This window comes from Miscanthus floridulus, unplaced genomic scaffold, assembly GCF_019320115.1.
Source record: "Miscanthus floridulus cultivar M001 unplaced genomic scaffold, ASM1932011v1 os_933_2_3, whole genome shotgun sequence".
Taxonomy (NCBI): domain Eukaryota; kingdom Viridiplantae; phylum Streptophyta; class Magnoliopsida; order Poales; family Poaceae; genus Miscanthus; species Miscanthus floridulus.
This window is the reverse complement of record NW_027098529.1, coordinates 361-15000: the sequence shown is the minus strand read 5'-3', so window position 1 is coordinate 15000 and position 14640 is coordinate 361. Positions and strand designations below refer to the sequence as shown.

The 14640-nt window shown below is 42.3% G+C and overlaps 1 protein-coding gene across 1 annotated transcript; it reads right to left on the bottom strand.

Moving 5' to 3' along the window:
• Positions 1-1345: 1345 nt before the first annotated feature.
• LOC136535442 (uncharacterized) lies at positions 1346-2299 on the bottom strand. The gene has a single exon (XM_066527702.1). The coding sequence runs from the start codon at positions 2297-2299 to the stop codon at positions 1346-1348; it is 954 nt and encodes a 317-aa protein (XP_066383799.1).
• Positions 2300-14640: the final 12341 nt, after the last annotated feature.

The following is a 14640-nucleotide window of genomic DNA, read 5'->3' as shown; positions in this document are numbered from 1 at the left end:
TAATGTCACTGAAATATGTTGAGCACTGGGTCATACACTCATAGGCAGTGTATGCCTCTGCAATAGATCCTTCTGGTCTTGCTTTGTTGCGGATGAAACGCTTAAAGGTGCCCAATCTTCTCTCAATGGGATACATCCACCCGTACTAAACTGGTCCCCTAAGGAGTGCCTCATCCGGTAAGTGTACTGCTAGGTGAACCATAGCATCGAAGAATGCAGGAGGATAAATTTTCTCCAACTTGCAAAGGATAATGACAATATCATTCTTCATCTGGTGTAGTGCATCAGCCTTTATAGTTTTTGAGCAAAGTTGTCTAAAAAACCTTCCCAATTCAGCAAGTACTTCATATACATCTTTGCGCACCAAACCACGAAGGGCAGCTGGTAAAATACGCTGAAACAGTATATGACAGTCATGTGTTTTTAGCCCATGCATTGTTCCTCCCTCCAGATTGACACATCTTGATATATTAGAGGCGTAGCCATCTGGAAATTTAACATTGCTCACATACTCCAAGAACTTTTTCTTTGCTTCCGGTGTTAGAACGTAACAAGCTTTGGGCTTTGAGGAGTATTCCACCAAATGAAGCTCTTTTCTTATACCTCTATCTTCCAAATCTAGTGTAGCAGCGACTGTGTCCTTTGTCTTGTGAGGAATATTAAGTAGAGTTGACAAAATGTTGTCACATATGTTTTTCTCTATGTGCATAACATCAAGGTTGTATTGTAGCTTCAGTTTTGACCAATATGGCAAATCATACAAGCTAACCTTCAAATGCCAAACTGGTTCTCCATTATGGCGTCTTTTTCTTGATTTTGGCATATCTGGATTCTTGCCTAGAACATAGCTAATTTCATCCAACCTTGCCATAACCTCATCTGCACTAAATTTCCTTGGCTGGTCTCTATTTTCATGGTGGCCATCAAAAGTTCTGTTTTTCCTCCAGGGATGGTCATGTGGAAGGAAACGTCTATGTCCTATGAAACCAATCTTGTTTCTCAGGCATTCAGAACATGGATTCTCATCACAATGCACACATGCAAAGTAACCCCTTGTGGTTCTGCCTAACAAGGTGCCTAATGCAGGGTAGTCATTGATTCCCCATAGAATCGCTGCACGCAGTCTGAATTCTTTGCCTTCAACAGCATCATAAGTAGGGACACCACCCCAAAGAGTAATTAAGTCTGCTATTAGAGGCTGCATGAACACATGGAAATCTTTGCCCAGTGATTTTTTGCCTAGAATTAGCAAAGCAAGCATATAATTGGATTGGTCCATACACATCCATGGTGGCCAATTGTATGGAACCACTATCACTGGCCATATGCTATATGAATTGGTCATCTACCCAAATGGGTTAAATCCATCTATAGCAATGGCTAACCTCAAACTGCAGGGATCATTTGCAAAAGACTTGAAAGTCTCATCAAATTCTTTCCAAGCTTCCCCATCAGCAGGATGTCTCATTTCATTCTCAACTGGTACCCTCTTTTCCTTGTGCCATCTTGCATATTGTGTCCGTTCCTTCGACATAAAAAGCTTCTGAAGGCGTGGAATAATTGGAAAGTAATGAAGAACCTTGTGAGGAACTTTCTTTCTGCCCTCCTTGTTCACTTTCCATCGTGTGAATCCACAAACTAGGCAACGATCATTGCCTTCATGGTCTTTCCAAAATAAGGCACAATCATACTTGCACACATCAATAGAAACATAACCAAAACCAAGCTTCCGAAGCAGAGCTTTCATTTCATTATATGACTTAGGAAGGCCGGGCACATTCTTCAAAGATGATGAAAGCAATGCAAGGAATGCATCGAACCCAGATGTTGTCATCCGATTGTACACTTTTATATGCAGCAGCTTAATAATGAAAGTTAGCCTAGACTCTTCGATGCAACCTGGATAAAGTTCACGCTTTGCCTCTTCTATGATTTCTTTATATAAGTCACCACCAAAGCCATGGCTTGCTACCGCGTGCAAATCTTGAATCATCCCCTGAACTCCCCGTGCACTATCTTCTATGACATCTTCAGCTTGTCCTTCCTCATCAAGTGGTGCCTGTTCATTTCCATCCCATGACATATCTTCAGGTACAACAGCAAGTTCTCCATCATCATCTTGACCAACATCATTATCTTCCTCTCCATGGTGAATCCACCTAGTACAGCACCTAGACATACCATTGATTTCGATATGCTCTTGTACATCATCTTGGCTTATTTCTTTCTGGTTTAGGCATTTTCGGCATGGACACTTGATTTTGTCATCTGCACCATATCTACCTCTGACATGTTCCATGAATTGTTGAACGCCAGACATAAAGTCTAGTGAAAATGGTGCACTCTTATAAATCCATCTCCTATCCATCTCGATCTGCAAGTATTTAGGTGCAAACAAGTAAAGGCAATGTAAGAAAAATTCAAAAGGGGAACACTCTGCTTCACTCAGCTCACCTTCTATTTTAGCAAAAATAGATCCACCTTGCCTCAACTGGCCGGCCAAGCTCCACTGGTGGGGGCTTCTATGACGGCATGGTAGGGGCTTCTATGACAGTGTGGTGGGGGCTTCTATGATGGCGAGCAGCTCAACTGGCTGGCCAAGCACCACCACGAGTTGCCTCGCCGCCGGTAGCAAGCAGGAGAAGGGAGGGGGAGTAGCAGGCAGGGGGAGGGGCGATGTCTGCAGGGGCGAGGGGTGGTGGCTGCAACTGCTGATGAGAGGGGGGCTGAGGTGGCGTGGCTGTAGGCGGAGGTACGATCGCCGGCAGGTGGGGTCAGAGGGGTGGCCAGCGATAGTGGCTGAGCGGCCAAACTCAGTGACGGGTTCTATGGCCTGTGCTCTAATTCAGCACAAGTGAAGCACCCTTCTACATATGACATGTGGGCCCAGTTCTTATTTAGGCTAGTGCCAAGTGGACCAGCGTTTCAATGACATGTGGGCCCAGATGTTCATCAGCTCCCACCATTTGTTCAAACATTTTGTTTTTTAAATCTATGGCAAAATCTTGTAACAAGTTTTTCTCCTACATACTATCTCCAAATCAGACGTTTTTTCCTAAAAATTTCTAAAATCATGATCTATCAATATGTTGAGTTGTTTTCGGCCATATTTTCATGGTGCAAACTTTGATCAAAGGAAGAAGTTCAACTTTTAAAAATTGCAACTTCAAACCAAAATTTGAAACTCCAAATCACTTCATCTGCAAAAGTCATGAATACGAGAGTTGAACAACTCATCAAGACCAACAATTCTTATTTTGGTCATTCGGTCATCCGACAAAGTGATAGTAAAGTAGTTCATAAAAATTACATGTCTCACTTCTAGTTCATGAAACTCTAACTTAGATTGTAGAATTTATGAACTACTTTACTATCACATTGTCGGATGGACAAATGACCAAAATAAGAATTGTTGGTCTTGATGAGTTGTTCAACTCTTGTATTCATGACTTTTGCAGATGAAGTGATTTGGAGTTTCAAATTTTGGTTTGAAGTTGCAATTTTTAAAAGTTTAACTTCTTTTTTTGATCAAAGTTTGCACCATGAAAATATGGCCGAAAACAACTCAACATATTGATAGATCAAGATTTTAGAAATTTTTAGGAAAAAAATGTCTGATTTGGAGATAGTATGTAGGAGAAAAACTTGTTACAAGATTTTGCCACAGATTTAAAAAACAAAATGTTTGAACAAATGGTGGGAGCTGATGAACATCTAGGCCAGCCCACCATGTGCCACCGACAAATCGGGCCCATGCGTGAGCCCAATTTTCCACTGCCGCACTCGCGCTCTCCTGCTCGCTGACACATGGGCCCCTCCCCGCCTCCCGCTCAAGCCATCCAAAACCTCCTCGCCTTATCCTCTTGCCCGGTCAGCAATCTCCAATCTCTGTTCCCGCCGCCGCCCCGCCTCCACAGCACCCGCCGCCACCAAACCGCCCGCCTCCACACCTTCACACCATAGACCATGGCCTCCTCCTCCCTCCCCTAAATCCTAGCTTCCTCCTCCCTCCCCTAAACCGGCCACCACACCATCCCAAAACCCTAAACCTACTACCACGCACCTGCCACCGGCCAGAGGACGGAGCGGCACCGCCACTACACCAACGCCGGTGGTACCTCCGTCACTGGCTCGAGGCAGGTGGGGCACCGCCACTACACCAACGCTAGTGGTACCTCTGCCACCCTATAACCCTCCATGCTGGTCTGTCGTTCTACTCTGACAAAGCAGACGCCGCCGGCCTACACGCCGTTGTTTCTTTGGGATTCCTCCAAGAACGTGCTTCAGCCATCGTCTACGGTAAGACCAACTGCTAGATCCAACCCCACCCTCCCCTGCAATGTTAGTCAAGATCAATGCTTTGTGCTCAACATGACAAATTATGTTAATTTTGTTGGAGATGTGAATCCTTTCAGATTTATGTTGGAGATGTATGTGGTTTTGTGTGATGGGAAGTGCTCTTGTTGGAGATGTATGTTGGAGATGTGAATCCTTTTAGATCCTTGTGAAATACCTGTTGTCTGCCTAACACAATTGATGCCTTGCCACTGCCAGCAAAATCATTAACACAAAAGTTTAAGTGCTTTGTGTTAATATTTCATAATGGTAGGCACCAAGTATTTCACAAGTTCACTGTGTGTTCTTTTAACTACAAAGACAGTACAAACTACACTTGCTTGTGAGAGTCCTCTCTGATCCTACCTTTAGTTATGTGAATTGATGGGCCTAGGCTTAACACTATGATCGAATTATGCTAAACTACTTTTGCTTAATTGAATAATTCCACTGGTTAAGACAAAGGAACCCATTTTGTTCATTTTATTCTGTTTTTTTTGTTTCTTTACAATTTCACTACTGATGTGTTAGTTTTTTCTTCAAATTCTTTTCAGAAACTGACTCCAGTTTCTGCTCATTCTATGCGTTTGCATGTAATAAGTAATAGAAGAAAATGACCAAAACCAAGTATGAGCGGGACAGGGACAAGAATGTTAAGGAAATTCAAGATGTTTTTAAATCTTTGGGTATTCGAATCTTAACAGAAGAGATTAGAGGTTCTATGCCAAAACAGCCTGAGGGCAAAGGGAAGAAACTACTATCTGACAATCATGATTCTGACAATGATTATGATCCATCATCTGATATTGATAACCAATCTCACACTGATGATTCTGATGAGGTGAGATGCATTACTAGGCAATTGACAAGTTTATGGTCTGTCCATTTCAATCATATTCTTCAGTGCAGTTCATTGATCTACTTGACACTTATTTCATAATTAATAAGATACATTTTCTCTTGTCAGGAAAGTCCAATGGTGCTAGGAACTCGCCCAAAGAAGCAAAAGTTGGCAACAAAGGTGGCTGCCAACCAGGAGCCACCGCGCACGCTAACCAGATTGACTAGGCAAAGTGTAGCCATGCCTTCACCTGGTGGCCGTCCACCACCTAAAATAAGACATCCCTTGCCTCCTAAGTACACTTCCAAAGCCAACCCTAAACCTCCACCTGTTTCTAGTACCAGCCAACTACAAGCCTAGCTCACTACAAGTAGTAGCCAGACCAACCAAACTACAAGCACAGTGCCTACTCATCCAATAATCACTAGGACCAGTCTAGCCATGTCTTCACCTCTTCCAAACATAGTGCCTAGTCCTCGTAAGTTCACTAGGCAAACTGCAGCCAAGCCTATGGCTGGTGCAAACCCTGCATATCATCCTAGTGTCTCCACTGCTACCTTGTCTCATCAGCCTACTCCCAATGATGCAGCCATGTCTACGGCAGGTGCAGCCATGTCTTCACCTCTTCCAAACATAGTGCCTAGTCCTCCTAGGCAAACTGCAGCAAGGTCTACGCCTAGTCCAAACCCTGGTACCTTGTCTCGTGAACCTACTCCCACAACTAGTGTAAACCAAGTGCTGGAAACCTCGCCAAGTGCACAGAGTTCTAGGCAAAGCAATGACCTCAATGAGTCAGTTGAACAATTTGGGGCTGCTACTTCATAGGGTCATACAGATGAAGGAGAACGAGTTGGTGACTTGGTTCCAGGTAAACAATACATGTTTCCAAACATTATTTTCTCCATTCAGTATGATCCTTTGTTACTGCTATAGCAACACATGTTGCTTATTATTTGCCAATGCAGTGCGCCAAAAGGAAGTCCGCAAGAAAACCATGGGTCATGGATTAGAGAAGATGCTAAATAGAGGAAAGAAGCTGGCTATCCAAGTGGCTAAAGGGAAGAAAAGACCTGATGTACCACTTCAGGCAGCAAAGCTGGCATCAGAAACTAGCGTGCTCCTTAGAGACAACTTGCCTATCTTCCCATCCTGGAAGGATTATAACGATGAGGCGGGGCAACAAGAAGTCAACAAAGTGCTTTAGAAAGTGGTGGTGAGATATCTAATTCACTCCAAGTACTTCCCTGCATTAGTCTAATCCTATGTGAAAATTGTGTCTACTAAATCATTTGTGTGCCTGCAGTCTAGGTTGGATGTGGACGTTAAGAACGAGGGACCAAGCCTTGATGCATGCACTGATATCATTAAGAGGGGAGTAAGGCAGACGAGGTATCACCTAAAAAGGAAGTACTTCGATGAGTCACTGTCAAGAGAATAGTTGTTGGCCAAAGAACCTCCACCAAAGATGAAGAAAGAGGAATGGATCAAACTAGTGGAGTATTGGTGTGACCCAAAGAATCAGGTCCATGACCAGCATCAACTACTTTTGTTAATATGGAATGCAAACTGTGCATGTCAATGTAAACTTCGTATTGCATTTGTGGTGCAGGAGAGATGTGCTAAGAATAAAGTCAACCGAGGCCAAGTGCAGCTACACCAAAGGACTGGATCTAGGTCCTATATTGCCCATCGGTACAGCCTGGTAAGCATACTATTGCTTCTTCCACTGAAATGTGAAAGGTTTTGGAGGCAAACCTGATTGCCTGATGAATGGCTTGAACCTTTTCGTTACTGTGCAATGCAAACTGTATGTACATGCTTGCTTGAAAGTTTGCTACAAAGCTGGCATTGTGTTTTCTATATAATTAGCAAGAAAGATGGGTCAATCTTAACAGAGTACTTACCATGTGCTTGGTTTGTGTCAAGTTATCACATGCTGTTTGATTTCTTAGAATATACAAAAACCAATCTTATGTCTAGTGATTTCTAGCACAATAATTGGCATCTAGCTATTGGCATGCGTTCCTAGTTCCTAGTTTAGATTTCAGTAAAACCAATCTTGCTGCTAAGTGTTCCTAGTTCAGATTTCATGGTCACACAAATAATTTCAGTGGCACCTCATAGTTAAGATTTCAGAGTTCACCCTCTCTTTAGCTTCATTGTAATCCAAGTTTTTTAAATGTTGTAGAGGGCTAAGTACAACGACATGGAACCTGATGTTGTTGATTTCTTTGGTGAATGCATGAATAGTCCCCAAAGTGGTTGAACTCCTCTTGCCAATGAAATATATGTAAGTTACAAAATGATAGGATACATCTACTATACTCAATTACATGCCTGGTTGAACACTGTTCTATGGACTTCTTATTTACTACATTCAATTTTTGTAGGCACAAATGGTGGCAGAGAAGGAAAGAGAGCCAGAAGAAGGAGAAGCACAAAAGTCGCCCCCCAAGATTGTTGCTGACAGTCTCAGCCAGATTAGCCATTCATCCACCTTTCTTCCCAACACTAGTGTCCCTCGACCGTTGAAGACTGGCCGTGCCTCATCGACAGCAGCACAAGCACGCATGCAAGCTGAGTTTGAGGCAAGACTCCAAGCTGAAAGAGATGAAGCTGCTAGAAAGTAGTAAGAATTGCAAGAACAGCTTCAAGCTCAGCAGGCCGCACTTCAAGAAAACCAAAGTTTGCTACGCCAGACCCAAGAGGAAGTGAAGGGGATGCATACCAAGTTTGAAGAGACTAATGCACTGTTGCGAGCTGTCCTAAAACTTCAGAAAGATTGAGGTAGGTTTGAAGCAGTTTCTGTGGATGGGGCTTTTGTCTAAGTTATTGCTACCTTGCTACAACTTGATCTGTGGTTGGAACTTTGTCAGTACTTGACGCTTTATGCTTGTATGGTGGAACTTCTGTGGTTTAGTTGTGGTGGAACTATGTGGTGGATCTGTGATGGAACTATGTGGTTGCTACTGTGTTTGGAACCAGTGGAATATATGTGTATGCACTTCTATGAATTGTGTATGATTACTGCCTTCTGATGTCAAGCCTAGCGATGATGGCTAGGCTGATATATATATATCTGTGTGTATTCTGCTTTGGTTCCATGTGATGAAAGATTTGTATGTCATCACTGAATATGAATGCCAGCATCGTCATGAATGCCATGGCTAATTGTGACGCCATATAGTTGTCTCAAAACATGGCCTACAACCATACCAAACAAGACAAAACATCAGTGTCATATAATCTACATAAACATAACATGACATGAGAGGGACGTCACAAAAAGTCATCCAAACCTGACTCCCAACCCGCAATTTGTGACGATAGTTGCAAAATGTGATGCGTTGACCAACTATTATGTGACGGTTTCTACCATCATAAAAGGGAACAATTTGTGACGACATTTGGTAACCGTCACAAAAGGTCAGACAATTTGTGATGGTTGCTTATGAAATCATCATGCGGTACATTATGTGACGGTCGTTATATGACGACCGGCGTGACACGTGATTTTCATCATAAGCTGCTTTATATGACAATTTTTTGACTTAACGTGACAAATGGTGTTTGTCATACAAGCCCAGATTTTTTGTAGTGTGAACATATTAGATCTCATCTATTGCTCTGACCAGTGGGGCATGAGGCAGAATCATGCAGGTCGTAGAAACAACAATAGACTCGATGACCCTAACTTATTACTAATATCAGTGGGGCATGAGGCAGAATCATGCAGGCTGTAATACAATAATAAGATCATGGGGCTAACACATCTTTCAACCTATCACTACTTCAACGATCTTGTGATGCGAACTGTTCGTGAAAGCGCTCGATATCGGCTAAAACAGTCAACTCAGGAATAGCGCACAGTTAAGGTCATGCCCTCTCAGGAAGAGATCTACCAAATAATGATCCCCACTCTACGGTGCTAACAGTGGGGTGTGAGGTAGAATCACACAGGCCATGGAATGGTTTTTGCTAGCCAATAGATCTACTCAAGATTAAATATGCCTTAACCGCACGCTATGCACGATCAAGATTGATGTAAAATAACCGATAAACATAACTCATCATTTAATGTGCAGATTAGATTAGTTTAGATTAACAAACGATGGGCTAAAAAGGATATAAGGCCGATCTAGATCAATCCCAATCGGGCAAAGTGATATTGCTGCAATTAAATAGATAATGGAAGCAATAAGCAATATTGGTAACTTAATGAATCTATCTAAAGGAACGCTACCCTTAGATAGAGCCAATAACTTGACCTTAATCTAGTTCGAGTAGTGAAGGTCGACCGGATCGATGCAGCCGTACTTGAACTAGACAAGAGTCGATAACTAACTTATACTAGAGTCGCAGTTGAGGTCGACCAGATCGATGCAGCCATACGAATAGAGGTATAAGCCATGACGGTACTTACAGATAAGTAGTGGAGGTCGACCGGATCGATGCAGCCATACTTACTGAAGAACTCACCGAGATCTACTCTACTACTCCTAAGGGGTGGCTAGAGCCGAAAAAAGTAAGTAACTTGTATTTGATTGATTGTGTGTTTTACAATAGCCGGGTTTTGATATTTATACCCGGAAACTATGCATGACTCCTATCTAAGCATGACTTATCACAATCATTGGTCCTACAAGAAAACATTCATAATTTAAGATAACTTGGACTCTAACCTTTCCCTTCTTGTAGAGTCCAACATGCCTTGTCCTGGCGCCGATCATAGCCTCTGTCATCATCTGTCGGCGCTATCTGAAGAAAGCCAATTCTGGTGTTGCATTTGAATCAGCTGATTCCGATCTGCACGCAATTGATTCCTTGATGACATGATCTTGGGAGCTTTCAAGTCCCTATGACTCTCCTTCCAAATTTTGGTGTAAACACATGCCCCCTAATTTTGAGATAAAAGTAATTTTATTCCAAAATTATCACGTCTGTATCCTCGATAGGTCCACAATCATGGGTAGAGAATCTTGATCTAAGGTCTACTGTTTGTCATCATCTATGTCAGCTCATGAGCCCATGCTCCAAAACTTTTCATGAGAGTATCATTGCTTCACAGGCATTTGGATTCATCTTTCTAGGTCGGCTATAAAATGTCCATCTGACCTTGGTGAGAGTAACTCAACAATCTAGCTATGTTTCTCTTCTATCTCCTTCCTTGAGTGCTTTTGACTCCGCCAGACCCTCCATGGTCTATCCTTTTTCTATGAAGATCTCAAGCGGCTGGAAGAATTCTTATGCATAGGGTGATTGTGTCATTCATTCTAGCACCTCGTTGAGCAAGAAGACCAGCTATTGCAGTTAGAAGAATTCTTGTGATATCACCTGAGTCTTCTCTCCATGCTCGCAAAGCTATTCTAGTGTTTACGAGGGCTAAAATGTGTGGACACCTTCCCCTTGTTTGCTCCTTCAAACGCCCACCGGGAAAGCCATAGGCTTCTTTTCTATAGTTTCTCAATTTTTTGAGAAATCAACTGAGCGTATGTTAGGCGAGCGACCTTTCCTCTTCCCTGGCACAATTTTATCAATAGGCCGATGTTGATTCAGTTCATGATGTCCTTCAGCCTTGTGGGGACCTAGACTCCCTTCAATCTAAAGAAGCCTTGATGGGTTGATCTTTGGTCAATGTAAATTCTTTGTATCCATCCCATAATATTTCATAATTTGGGGAAGCAATAAGTTCGAATCTATTATCTCTTCGTTATCCGTCCCCTGAATTCTCGAAGTGTCGATTCGCTTTTGTTTCTGATTCCAATTTCACACCCCCGGTGAAGTCTATCTTCTTGCCTTCCTAGGCTATATATATGGGCCACGGCCGTGGATCTAACAATAACCCACTTCGTCTCAAACCTTCTCGATCCTTAGTATAGTTCCTGCTTTTTCGTAGGTTTGAGATCATGGAGAATAGCAAGAGGTCTGTCGAGGAGGCCCTCAACGGATCTGCATCATCGTGCCAGCGCCTTCATCGCCAAGAGGGTGCAACCTGGGCTGCTCCCATTATTCTAGAGTAGAGGGCCGACTCTGCCAAGCCTTCGGGGTCATCTTTGGCACCAATTCGCCGCCAGCTCCCTTGTTACTCAAGGAGGTAGATCGACAATGATGATCTACTGGCCTCCATCGATTGGACTGACCAGCATCTGGCCAACTGCCCATCCCTTACAGAATCAACTTTGGCCATGATTGAAGGCTAATCACCCCCCGAGGTTAGCCTGGTAGGAGAAAGGTTGGCCAGGGCTAAAGCCAGAATCATAGGTGAGATGTTTGCCATAATTTCTCTATATTCTTCTTAATTTTGCCTTCAAGTTTTCTAATCATCCTTTCCTTAAATCTTTTAGATATAACTGCTCAGTTGGAGAGTCTTCGATCAGCTGCGGATCACGCGGCGGGATTTGTCAATGCCAGGGGCACCATCCCGGTGGTTCGCTTGCATGACATCCCAAACCATGTTAGGGAGGTCACCCTTCATGGAGTTCATCATGGTGCTGCCATGGTGCTGGCGGCTGCTCAAGCCTGTTCTGGCCATAATCTTTGGCTTCTTCCCCATGGTTTTCTAGACACAGCGTACCCTAGGGAGCACGAGCGTTTGGTTGAGGATTTCCTTAGCGTCGCCAACTCTGTAGCCTTCAACACCCTGGCCGATGACATAGTAGGCAAAGTGTTTTTTGGCCCATAGCTTGTAATAGGTGACATTTAGCAAACAACTTCCTCATCTTGAATGATTTTCCTTTGTTTTGTACTTCATACACATCACTTCATCCGTGTTTGCTTTGCTTCTATAGGAGATACACATCGTACTGGCTTTTACCCCTTCGGGTTCATTTTTGCACTAGAGGCGATACCTTTCCAATATCGGCTATTAAAGCTATCGACCGAACAAATCATTTATTAAGTATTGATCCAAACGCTAGGATAATATTTCTTTAAATATTTCCCGTTGATTGCTAGGCCGAATTCTTCCTCTCATTTTAGTGTTTCCAAAGTATAAGCATTACTAGGCGCACAACATTTGATCCAATAAGGTCCTTCCCAGTTAGGTGACCATTTGCCGAATTTATTGTCCTTTGACCCGATCGGCAATTTCACTTTCCAGACCAAGTCCCCTTTAGAGAATTGCTTAATCTTGACCTTTTTATTGTAATATTTCGCAACCCTCAGTTTATTGGCTTCGATATTTTCAAGAGCACGCAGCCGAAGGCAACTCAAGTCCTCCAAATTGTCTATCATAAGATTCTTGTAGACTTCGGCTAACAAATCATTCTGCAATGTAACATGCCTCAATCCAGTCCGAACTTCCCAAGGAAGAACTGCATTTTGGCCATACACAAGTTCATAAGGCGACATTTTAATTGATCCATGACAGGCCATCCTATATGCCCACATCACCTTATTTAGCGTCAAATGCCACTTCCTTGGCTGTTTCTCGATCTTTTTCTTGATCAGCTTAATCATAATCTGGTTGGACGCCTCTGCCTGGCCATTAGCCTAAGCATAGTAAGGAGAAGAATTCAGTAGCTTGATTCCCATACTGGCAGCAAAATCCTCGAACTCTTCTGATATGAACATTGTTCCTTGATCTGTAGTTATAGTTTGAGCAATCCCAAAATGATACACAATGTGTTCCCTGATAAAATCAATCATGTTCTTTAAGGTTATCGTCTTCAAAGGAATTGCCTCAACCCATTTAGTGAAGTAATCTGTTGCTACCAATATGAACTTATGTCCTTTGCTTGAAGGCAGAAAAATCTGGCCAATTAAATCAATTCCTCAACCTCAAAACGACCATGGCTTGATTATTGGATTCATGGCCAACGCAGGCGATCTTTGGACATTACTAAAATGCTAATAGTCCTAGCACCCCTTGTAATATTCAAAACAGTCTTCCAACATCATTGGTCAAAAATATCTGGCTCTGCGGATAATCCATTTCATCTTATAAGCCGATTGATGAGCTCCACATATCCCTTCATGTACCTCACCCATCAACACCTTAGCTTCTTCTTGATTTAAGCATTTGAGCAACACCCCATTGACTATTTTATAATATAACTAATCATCTAACAAAACATACTTAGCCAATTTATACCTTAGCTTTCTGGTGACTTTCTGAGACGGATCTTTAAGGTAATCGGCTATTTTGACTCTTCAATCATCACTTGAGGTTTCACTACTCAAGACTTCTTGAAACACTCGATATCTTGATGTACTTTGAGCTAGATGGTTAGCTTCTTGGTTTTGTGCTCTTAGAATATGTTGGAAAGAGATATAAAGAAACTCCTTGAGTAACTTTTGGCACTCATCATAGTATCCTTTCAAAGTCTCTTCTTTGCACTCATATAGGCCGATCAACTAATTAATAATTAGTTGTGAATCTCCAAATACTTCAATTGCTTCATCCTTTACTTCATGAAGAAGTTGGAGTCCCTTAAGAATAGCTTCGTACTCCGCTTGATTGTTAGTAATCATTGGCTCAGTTGGAAGACCAAACTCAAAACTTGCCCCCCAAGGTGAAATAATAACAATACCAATGCCACCACCCTGCTTGCATGATGATCCATCAAAGAATAACGCCCAAGACATCAGTTCTACATAACCAATGCTTGGCTTATGATGCCGGGTGACAAAATCGACTATTACTTGTCCTTTGACTGCTTTAGCCGATTCATACTTCAAGTCAAATTCTGATAACGCAAGAATCCACTTTTTCCTCTTCCATTTGGTATTGGCATTGATAACATGTGCTTAACCACATCAGCCTTAGAAACAACTATACACTCGGTCGATAATAAGTAGTGTCGTAACTTAGTGCAAGAGAAATATAAGCACAAGCATAACTTTTTGGTGGGAGAATATCTTGTCTCTGGATCCAGTAGTCTTCTACCTAGATAGAAAATAACTCTCTCTTTTCCTTCAAATTCTTGCATCAAGGCCGATCCAATTGTCTTATCATCAGCCGATATGTACAACTTAAAAGGCTTACCTTGCTGAGGAGAGACTAGCATAGGTGGACACTTCATGTATTCTTTTATCTCTTCAAATGCCTTTTGTTGTATGTCACCCCACTTGAATTCTTGATCGTTCTTCAACTTCAACAAGGGAGAAAATGGCAGGATCCTTTTCGACAAATTTGAAATGAATCTTCTGATGAAATTGATTTTACCAAGCAGAGATTGCAACTCTATTTTGGTAGTCGGGGGAACTACCTCATCAATTGCTTTCACGCTTTTTTGACCAACTTCAATTCCTCTCCCGTGGACCATGAATCCCAAGAATTATTCAGCTGATACTCTAAAAGCGCACTTATTAAGATTCATCTTTAAACCATGTTTTCTTGTGCATTCAAGAGTCTCTCGCAAGTTAGCCAGGTGCTCTTTATACCCTTTGGATTTTATCATCACATCATCGATGTAGATTTCAACAATCCTTCTGATCAACTTATGAAAAATGTAATTCATCGC

Bases quoted from the DNA above. Each gene is read 5' to 3' on its own strand.
- LOC136535442 (XM_066527702.1), bottom strand. From the start codon at position 2,299: ATGGAACATGTCAGAGGTAGATATGGTGCAGATGACAAAATCAAGTGT.